This window comes from Triticum dicoccoides, chromosome 2B (genome assembly GCF_002162155.2).
Source record: "Triticum dicoccoides isolate Atlit2015 ecotype Zavitan chromosome 2B, WEW_v2.0, whole genome shotgun sequence".
NCBI classification, from domain to species: Eukaryota; Viridiplantae; Streptophyta; class Magnoliopsida; order Poales; family Poaceae; genus Triticum; species Triticum dicoccoides.
In genome coordinates, this window is record NC_041383.1 from 802,868,681 (window position 1) to 802,879,382 (window position 10,702).

General features: G+C 45.0%; 1 protein-coding gene and 1 long non-coding RNA gene across 2 annotated transcripts; one reads left to right on the forward strand and one right to left on the reverse strand.

Annotated features, from left to right (window-relative positions):
* The first annotated feature begins 642 nt into the window (after positions 1-642).
* On the forward strand, positions 643-6,430 carry LOC119361500. Its single transcript, XM_037626677.1, has 7 exons — positions 643-724; positions 806-1,080; positions 3,172-3,318; positions 4,336-4,519; positions 4,568-5,265; positions 6,009-6,158; positions 6,344-6,430. The coding sequence occupies exons 1-7, from the start codon at positions 643-645 to the stop codon at positions 6,428-6,430; spliced, it is 1,623 nt and encodes a 540-aa protein (XP_037482574.1).
* A 2,002-nt stretch (positions 6,431-8,432) lies between these two features.
* LOC119368901 lies at positions 8,433-9,656 on the reverse strand. The gene is made up of 3 exons (XR_005176775.1): positions 9,369-9,656; positions 9,015-9,164; positions 8,433-8,851 (listed from the first exon to the last, which is right to left on the reverse strand). It is a non-coding gene; the product is annotated as an uncharacterized LOC119368901 (long non-coding RNA).
* Between the last annotated feature and the right edge of the window lie 1,046 nt (positions 9,657-10,702).

Below are 10,702 nucleotides of genomic sequence, written 5' to 3' on the forward strand. Positions count from 1 at the left end.
TTTTACCCCTCGCTACTACTATGCCATGTCCCCGAGGGGCACGGTTGAGACCTTTAGTAGTAGTGAGGGGTAAAAACTCGCGCTACTACTATCAACTTAGTAGTAGCGCGGGTTTATAACCATCGCTACTACTATGGCATGGTCCAGGGGCACGGTAGAGACCACTTAGTAGTAGCGAGGGTAAAAAACTAATGCTACTGCTATCAACTTAGTAGTAGCAAGGGTTAAAAACCCGCGCTACTACTATGGCATGTCCCAGGGGGCACGGTAGAGACCGCTTAGTAGTAGCGAGGGTTAAAAACCCGCGCTACTGCTATCAACTTAGTAGTAGCGAGGTTTAAAAACGTGCGCTACTAGTAAGTAGCAGTAGCGAGGGTTATAAACCCGCGCTGCTAGTAAGCGTCTGTATATAAGCTTTTCCCTAGTAGTGTATCTACACTTGTATGTTTGATGCATGATCAAACTTAGAATTGTGACTTTAGGACAAAACTATGTTTCTTATATGTTAGAACGGAGGGCCTGCCCATGTTGTGACCATGGGGAGTCGGCGTTGCTACAAGGGTCGGTGGATCCTTCTTTGAGCCGGCCGAACGCGTTGAGATGAGTCGGTCGATCAATGACGATGCGAGTACCACGCTAACGATGCTGGTGGTAAGCGCGCGCAAGAGGTGCTCGTTGCTGCAACCGGCATGCGTTAGTACTGTGAGCGGCAACGCCGGGAGTTGTGATGGATGCGTGTCAACGCTGCGACCTCAATGAACAATGAGCACCGACTTATGACGACAATCGAGTGATGTTGCAACAGTTAATGGTGGTACTACAAGCAACAACGACGGAGTTGCGATCGTTGAAGGCAAGACTACAACTGTTCTCGACGGTGTTGTGACCACGGATGGCAGAGTTGCAATCACTGTCGGTGGTGTTGCGACTGGGGATGGCGAAGGTGCAACCAATGTCAGTGGTGTTGTGACCATGGATGGCGGAGCTGCAAGCAACGTTTGTCATGCTGCAACTGGCGTCGTCATCAATTTGCATCAGTCACGTGGTATGGGATGCTACTTCAGGCTGTGCTGTGAGGAGGTGACAAAGATGGTGCAAGCGACAAAGGCTGACGCGTTGCGATGTGAGGCAACGGTGCTCAGCATGTTGTGACCGCTTCAACCAAGGACATGCAGTGCGGCGACATGAGGGGTCGGTGTTGCAAGGGTTGGTGACTCCTACTATGAGCGGGACGACGAGCGGGTACGACGAGTCAACAGATTAGCGATGGTGCATCTTGCGCTGATGATGTTGCTGGTAGGCATGCACAAAGGAGGTTGTCAATGTTGCAAACAATGTGTCGGTGCTGCGAGCCCCTACCGCATGGGAGCTAGGAAGCTCCTTTGGTGGCATGCTTTTGCTGCAAACTTGACTCCAAAGTTTCGGAATCACCCTATTTTTAGATTTCTTTAGAGTTACTAATATCCAAAAATAAATAAAACGGTGACAAATACTGACCAAGGATAGATCTAATCTCAGAGGGGGCTCTCGACCTCCAGGGGCCATGAATACTAAGGACCAAAGAGGGAACCCTTCCCCCACCTAGGGGGAGGCCAAGTAAGTAGAAAAGGGATGAGGGTCTCTCTCCCCATATCTTTGAACGGTGCTAGAACGCCATCAAGGGAACCATCATCACCGCCATCTTATCCAACGACTTCCCGTCTCCATTGACCCCATCACCATCTTCATCTCTATCGCATCCCTATATACAGTGGTCCCTCATTCACAAACCTCTATAATCCCCTACTTGAACATGGTGTTTGATGTGATAAATTATATTCCAGTTTTTTTGCCATTTCCATTATGTCTTACTAAATCAATTTTGTTTGGTGATCTAATGCTATTGATATGACTTGTATGTTATGATATGGTCTTTCCTCTTATGGGAATGTATGAGCGCGTGTGTATGTTAGATTACACTTGAGGATTAGCAATGAGTTGAGATGAATATCCATAGGATGGTCGGAGTGACAGAAAATACTGAACATGAGTGCACGAGTGAAAGCATATGGGATAAAGAGAACTCATAGATCTTAACGCAATGGTTGGGTTTACATTCTTGAATCCACAGTATTTGCGAATGCTTTCTAAGGGTTTTAAACTTTTAATCATAATACCATGACTATGTTAGCCAATGAATTTTGCTGCATGTTAGCGTATGTGTCTCCCACATATAAAATTGCAATGCATAACCAGTCTAACCAATTACCTATGGTCCCGCAACACCTATCATCACTAGTCCATACTCGCTCCCTTCTAATTTATTGTAACTTTATATTACAACAACTAACTTTATCTATTAGTACTTTATAATATTTGTAAGCACACACTTGGTGTGCGCAAGGTTGTATCAGTAGAAGAGAGAGCATGAGGAAATATGATTCCTACCTTTACCTCCTTTGGGATATCGACAATCCATACTTACCATTCCATATTGGAAAGTGCTATACAATTGATTGCACTTTGGGATTATTAGTCACCACACTCTAGTGCATCTCACCCAGGCCCCCTATGTGGGTCCCACACATTATCTTATCCCTTCATCGAGTCCTCCCAACCACTCGATCCCGTCACCGACCTCCTCCCAGTCTCTCTCTAGAGCACGAGCCCATCACTCGCCTCCTCCTTCCCATCTGCCGCGATGGAGGAGCTCCCCTTCCTACCTCTCTCGGGTGAGAGTCCCTCCCACATCACCCACCTCCTTCCCATCCCACTCCCCCCGTCTATAGTGTCATCAGGTGCTATTAGGGGGTGATAAAGGTGGTGCAAGTGACAGAGGCCAACGTGATGCAGTGTCGAGCGGATGTGCTCACTAGCACTACGACTAGAGACATGACGTGCTACGACCAAGGATGTGTGATGCGGCGATGATGGGTGAAGGTGCTGCAAGGGCGAGTGACTCATGCTGTGAGTGGGACGAGGCGCGACTGTGATGAGAGACACTTAGATTGGTCGGTGGCGCGAGTCTCGCGCTGACAAAGCTACCAATAGGCGCACACATAGGAGGTGGCTGATGTTGCAACCAACAACGCGAGGAGCTACGACAGATGCACGTTGGTGCTGGGATCTCAACAAATGGCGATCACCGGCATTACAGTGACAATCGACCGATGTTGCAACCATTGATGGCAGTGTTGCAACGACGACGTTGCTGCGGTCGTTGTTAGTGGTGCCGTGACCGAGGATGACAAAGCCGCAACTGTTGACGATGGTGCTGTGATCGTGGATAGCAGAGCAACAACTATGACCGGCTTTTTGCACCAGCCTCGTGGGGGTGAGGTGCTAGTGCATACGGAGGAACGCGATGCTGTGATGGGAGACGCAAGTTGTTGCAAGTCCAGGCTCAACCACAATGGCCACCACGGCGAAGCGGCCCTACTGCAAAGCATTGTGATAGCGTTGCGACGAGTGTGGTTGGCATGCTACGAATCAACCTAGGCGGCGCGAGTGCGAGCGTGATGATTTTTATTTTTTTATTTTTGCGGGGAGGTGAGGCTTGGAAGGAAGACGCAGGGAGAGATCTAACGGTGCACATACTAGGAATCGTGGGGCCGGCAACACGACCGATCAGGGACTGCAACCGGTCGACCGACGCCTCGCACCCTCCCCTCTTCCGCCTTCTTCCCCTTTCGCCCCTGCAGAGTTCCTCCCAACGCGACGCCGCCGCCACACCTTGGCCTCAATCCAACCTCTCGGGGGCGCACGCCGCCGCCGCCGCCACAATCCTCTATCATCACCGCCGCCATCGCCGTTCCCCTCCTTCCTCGGCCGTCGGGACTTCCTCTGAGGTACGAACAACTAGGTCGTCTTCTCATGCAACACAGCTAGATTGTTGAACTTAAATCAATCAATCTCACTAGGTCGGACATACATCTAGATCCGCCGCCCCTGTATTGCCATGGAGACTGCACATACGTGATTCACCGCGTCCTCGGTTCCGAGCATATTATTATCATTATGCCCTAGTTATTTCACATCTCAATGACTCAATCAAACATAAAAATGAAAAGAAAAAGGAAAAGGAAAATAGCTGCACTAATCTCTGCGCAATATCAATGGCATATGACTTAGATGTGCAATACTTAGGGCACATCTAGATGCGCTTTAGCAAAACCGATATCATCCATGGAGCATAATAATGTGTGCCCACTGCGTGAGCTCTTGCTAGCTTATCTTCTTTTGCGGTTTCAATTCAAATCAAATATTCATGACAGATGATAAATTGATTGGAAGTTTCTTCTGCAAAAATAAAAAAAATCAAATCAAATATTCATGGATGATGTTGTCTTGTCGCAGATGCCACGAGGGGAAGATAGGCTGGGCGCCCTGACTGACGACATCCTGCTCTCCATCTTGGGGAGGGTGGACCTTGCGACGGCGGCAAGGACCAGCACTCTGTCGACACGCTGGAGGATCCTGCCATGGCTGCTCCCCGACCTTAACCTCCATGTCAGGGATTTCCTGCCCGCCCCATGCCCAGATTACCCTATTGCTGCTGAGCAGAAGTTATATTTTTATTCTCAAATACCAGCCCAACACATAGATCAAGCAATGACATCGCTGACAAGAGCTGCTAGGAGTTTCTTGCGCATCAAACGCAGCAGCAGAGTCTCAAGAATGTCCCTTGAGATCTACCTGGTTGGCAACTACTCACATGACATCGGCCCATTGGTCCATGACGCCATTGACAACGGCATGGTAAAAGGATTGGACCTCATCATTGCGGACGACAAGGATTACAAGTGCAAAGGTGCAGATATGCTACAGAAAGCACAGGACGTGGACGGGTTCTTCAGCGCCTATCCTAATATGCTTCCTTGCCTCACAAGGCTCCAGCTGTACAACCTGCGTTTTGCTGAGGGGGATATACATAACATCCTATTTGATTGCTGCAAGCAGCTGCAGCACCTTAGTTTGGACCACTGTGACGCTGGGGACTGCTCAGTGTGGCAGATAGACTCGCCGAATTCGTCTCTCAGGGCTCTTGAAGTCCGCTATTCCTACTTGAAGAGGCTCGAGGTGCTCTGCCTTCCCAAACTAGAGCGGCTCAGTTGGCAGGCCTGGATGCACTGTGAGGCCCCCTTGCATTTTGGTTCTGTCCCATCTCTCAAGGAGTTATTCCTCCTATGTGGTGCACACCTTGATCACTCGGGGTTTAGTCTAAGCCAGCTTCTAGATGGTGCCACGGAAATCGATACCCTGACCTTAAACTTCCAGGGAGAAAAGGTAATTCCATACTATTGCAGTATATATTGTGTGATGCTGTTCTAATCTAATTAGTAGGAATTTTGAAGTTACAGGGTTAATTAGAACCGTACACGCTGTGTTTTTCTTCTTCCTGTTTCATGTCGTCCTTTTCGATAGAGGAAAACAGTAGGGAAGGTCCCTACCATGCCTTTTATTTCGAAAAGCATGAGAGTATGTACATATGGGGAGCGGGGAGTGGTCAGTGCGGCTTTGTGCTCAGGGCACATTCCGGCTAGGCAGCCGAGCACCATCGTTGTGCCCAAAATTCCCATAGCTTTCTGGCCTAGTGTCTTTTCTAAAACCTGCTTTCTGTTTCTCCCTGACCGCTGCATGGTTCGATCTAGGGGGTTACTTTTCCGGCTTAGCTACTCTGGCCCAGCCTGAGCGGCTGAGTGCTGTAAAACGTCGTGGTTATGCTGTGTTCCGTTCTAATAAAAATGGGGCGGGGGGCAACCCCTTTGGATAAAAAAAAGTATGTACATATGGGAAACAAAAAGACAGAAAAACAGCACGATAAACAGTTTACAAGCTATCATTTCAGCATATATTGTGCGACGTGCTTCTAATTTCATCAGTAGGAATTTTGAACTTACGGGGTTAATTAGGACCGTACACACTGTTTTTTTTTTTGCTGTTTCATGTCTTGATCAACATATTTGCTTTTCTTTTTTATTGCTAGGAATGTTTCGATAATTTTTTTCCTTTATTTGTCTGTTCACCAGCTTTGGATCCAGCCTGAAAGCAAGCAACTCTGCGCTGCATTCAACAAGCTAAGGAAGCTGTCTATTCATGGCATATATGTTGAGTTTGACCTGTTATGGACAATAAATCTCCTTGAAGCTGCTCCAACAGTTGAGATATTCGACATTGAGGTACTAATTTTACTTGATTCTTTTCTCGATTGTTAGTTGAATAGATTTATGCATTTCCTTCCTGGTTATTGATATCATGGCATGATAGAATTCTAAATAGGATCTCCAGGGAATCTTGCTATATATGCTTTGTGTAATTATTAGGTCTTGGTTATGGATACAGGTGTTTGAACATCCATGTCTAGTATTGCATTGGGAGCTCGTTGGCATTGAAAGAGTGCAACCTTCATGGAAGATGCCTGGGTTCACAAACTGTAATAAGTGGCAACTGAGAGAGCTCCACGTCACCAACTTTAGTCCCCTCATGGAGCTACATATGTTATTTGTACGCGAGGTGATGGATCGAGCGCCAAACTTGAAAACTGTTATTTTGAAAGAAGACGAAGAACCATGCAAGGATTGCGAGGCAATGGGTCCACTGCCTAATCCGGTAGGAGGCTTGTTTCCAAGGACCAAAAATGAGCAAGAAACAATAGCACGGCAACTTAGGGACAACATGGTGGGCTCGTCCTCGGCGCAGATAATTTTCAAAAGTATTGCTTCAACAGTGGTTTTCTGAACTTGTATGTATGTCCAATGCAAGTGCTAGTAGTAAATGAAATTGTAATATGCAGGCTTGCTAGTTCTATTTTCTACTGTTTGAAGTAAGCATTTCTGTAAACGCCGATGCATCAACATTAGCAGTAGCATCAATTCATTTTTAGGCGAGGCGGCTCCTGCAAATTTGAATTATTCAGGACACAGAAATCCTAAAAGTTAAAGAAATATTGAGGTAAAAACTAGAGTGAAATATTGAGGTAAAGACTACTCCCCCAGTCTAACATATAAGTCATGTAAGTTTTATCTAAGCCAGCATTTTCTATGCTTAAACAAGTTTTTATAGAATATATATTATTTAAAATTTAAAATCCATCCTACCACCCGGTGGTAGTTATCCCACATGTCTCATATACTAGCATGTGGTACTATATATATTATTTTATTATTTTAAATATGTTCATATACTATATCTAAGATATTTCAAAACAAGTTACATGAAAAAATTGCATATGAGCCCATAGTTTTTGTTATATTTGTGAAATACGTACATATTTGTACGTAAAAAAGAGCATACTCAAAAAATGGTACATACTACCTAAAAATTTGTATATATACTATCTAATCATTGTTATATACTATATACTACACGTACATACTCTCGGTTTCAACAGATACTACATACAACATAAAAAGCGCAAGTGGTGGTAACTACCACTGCTTGTAGGAAACATTTGTCATATATATATATATATATATATATATATATATATATATATATATATATATATCTCAAAAGAACATCATTCTATTGCTTATGACATATATTTTTATAATGCATTTATTCAATATTCTAGATATCAACATTTTTATCTAGAAACACAGTCAAACTTAGAAATTTCTGACTTTAGGACAAATTTATGTCTCAAATCGTTGGAACAGTGGGACTATTTCAGAGTAGAAAATCCTCCAGAAACGCTGAAAGTCTCAACACCTAAATCCTCCAAGAACTGGATCACTCAAGGCTGGACGGGACCCGACAATCTTTAATACTGCTGAGTTCTTTTTATCGCGGACTCAGTGAATATTTAAACAATGTTTGCCTTAAGAAGATCATGATCAAAAGAAGCATCAAAATTAAGGTTCACAAATCCCCCCGGGTGAATCCAACCCCCTTTCCATAGTAGCCTCTGGAGAGGAGGCAGCAACATAATTAACCGTAAGAGCTTGTATCCACATTGAAATTTGTTTGACATCTTGAGTGCTCTCCTTATGCACTAGTTTGCGTCTTTCCCATCACAAATACTAGGACGTAATGGCAATCATCTTTCGAATACCACGGCTTCAGGCTTCTTTGTGTGCGACGAGGAGCGTTAGAAAAGCATATCTATACAGGGTGCTTGCTGCTCAGTTGAACTTTAAATTAGCTATTCATCACGAATCAGTTATGTCACTTTTCAATTTTCGGTTGTAATCTCAACTTGGATTACGTGTAACTTTTCTTTTTGATTTTCTATTTCAAAAGAAAAACCTTTGCCCAAAACCAGAAAATGGCAGATTACTCATAGGATTTCTGTGTCCGATAATTCAAATTTGCTGGAGCTGCCTCGCCCAAAATAAATTGATTGCAACTGCTAAAGTTGATGCACTCGCGTTTACAACAACCCTAACAGTAGAAAATTATAACAAACCCCACAATAAAAAGCCTGTATGTTACATTTTCGTTTACTTCTTGCACTTGCATTCAGACATACATAAGTTCAGAATACCACCGTTGAAACAATACTTTTGAAAATTATCTGTGCCGAGGACGAGCTGACCATGTTGTCCCTAAGTTGCTGGGCTATTGTTTCTTGCTCCTTTTTGGTCCTCGGAAACAAGCCTCCTACCGGAGTAGGCAGTGCGCCCATTGCCTCACAATCCTTGCATGCTTCTTCATCTTCCTTCAAAATAACAGTTTTCAAGTTTGGCGCTCGATCCATCACCTCGCGTACAAATAACACATGTTGCCCCACGAGGGAACTAAAGTTGGTAACATAGAGCTCTCTCAGTTGCCACTTCTTACAGCTTGTAAACCCAGGCGTCTTCCATGAAGGTTGCACTCTTTGAACGCCAACGCGCACCCAATATGGTACCATACATGGATGTTCATACACCTGTATCCAACCAAGACCTAATAATTACATAAAGTATATATAGTAGCTAGGATTCCCAGGAGATCCTATCTGAATTCTATTATGCGATGATATCAACAACCAGGAAGGAAACGCCTAAATCTATTGAACTAACAAACGAGAAAGGAATAAGTAAAATTAGTACCTCAATATCAAATATCTCAACGGTTGGAGCAGCTTCAAGGAGATTTATTGTCCATAACAGGTCAAACTCAACATATATGCCATGAATAGACAGCTTCCTTAGCTTGCTGAATGCGGCACGGAGTTGCCTGCTTTCCGGTTGGATCCAAAGCTGGTGAATAAACAAACAAAGAAAGAAAAATCAATGAAAAGCTTCCTAGCAAAAATAAATAAAAGCAAATATCTTGATCAAGACATGAAAAAGCAAAACAAAAGAACAGCTCATATGGTCCTAATTAACCCCATAACTTCAAAATTCGTACTGAAGAAATTAGAAGCACATCACACAATATATACTGAAATAGTATGAAATTACCTTTTCTCCTTGGAAGTTTAAGGTCAGGGTATTGATTTATGTGGCACCATCTAGAAGCAGGCTTAAACTAAACTCCGGGTGATCAAGCTTTGCAGCACATAAGAGGATTAACTCCTTAAGAGACGGGACATAACCAAAATGCAAGGGGGGCTCACAGTGCACCCACGCCTCCCAACTGAGCAGCTCTAGTTTGGGAAGGCAGAGCACCTTGAGCCTCTTCAAGTAGGAATAGCGGATTTCAAGAACCCTGAGGACCGAATTCGGCGCGTCTACCTGCCACACCGAGCAGTCGCCAACATCACAGTGTTCCAGACTAAGGTGCTGCAGCTGCTTGCAGCAATCAAATAGGATGTGATGTATATCTCCCTCAGCAAAGCGCAGGTTGTAAAGCTGGAGCCTTGTGAGGCAAGGAAGTATATTAGGATAGGCGCTGAAGAACCCGTCTACATCCCGTGCTTTCTGTAGCATATCCACACCTTTGCAATTGTAATCCTTGTCGTCCGCAATGGTTAGGTCCAGTTCTTTTATCATGCCGTTGTCGATGGTGTCATGGACCAATGGGCCAATGTCATGCGAGTAGTTGCCAACCAGGTAGATCTCAAACGACATTCTTGAGACTCTGCTGCTGTGCTTGATGCGCAAGAAACTCCTAGCAGCTCTTGTCAGTGATGCTATTGCTTCATCTATGTGTTGTGCTGGTATTTGGGAATAAAAATATATCCTCTGCGCAGCAGCAACAGGGTAATCTGGGCATGGTGCGGGCAGGAAATCCCTGACATGGAGTTTAACCTCGGGGAGCAGCCATGGCAGGCTCCTCCAGCGCGTCGACAGAGCGCTGGTCCCTGCCGCCGTCGCAAGGTCGACATTCCCCAAGATGGAGAGCAGGATGTCGTCAGTCAGCGCACCCAGCCTATCTTCCCCTTGTGGCATCTGCAACAAGAGGAGATCATTCATGAATAGTTGATTTGAACGCCCAAAAGAAGAGAAGCTAGCAAGAGCTTACACAGGGGTGGCGCACATTATTCTGCTCCATGGACGATAATAATAAGCTCGGAACCGAGGATGCCATGAGGCAAAGCTGTCGTCTTTACTGAAAGGGAGGGCGGAGGCGGTCCGACTAGAACACGAATTGGAACCCAGAGGCGATTAGGTCCTGTTACTCCGAGATGGAATCTTACAAGAAGTAGCCGTCGTGCCACCGCCATGATTCATGTAGTACTATGTACAGTCTCCATGGACCATGGAATACAAATACAGGGGCGGCGGATCTAGATGTATGCCCGACCTAGTGGGATTGATTGATTTAAGTCCAACAACAAAGAGTATTGAAGCTG

Excerpts from the sequence above, each read along its gene's own strand:
- LOC119361500 (XM_037626677.1), top strand. The coding sequence starts at position 643 with ATGCTGGTGGTAAGCGCGCGCAAGAGGTGCTCGTTGCTGCAACCGGCA. Across the intron at positions 3,319-4,335 it reads ACCAGCCTCGTGGGGGTGAG|ATGCCACGAGGGGAAGATAG; the intron begins GTGCTAGTGCAT and ends GTCTTGTCGCAG. Across the intron at positions 4,520-4,567 it reads CCTGCCCGCCCCATGCCCAG|CAGCCCAACACATAGATCAA; the intron begins ATTACCCTATTG and ends ATTCTCAAATAC.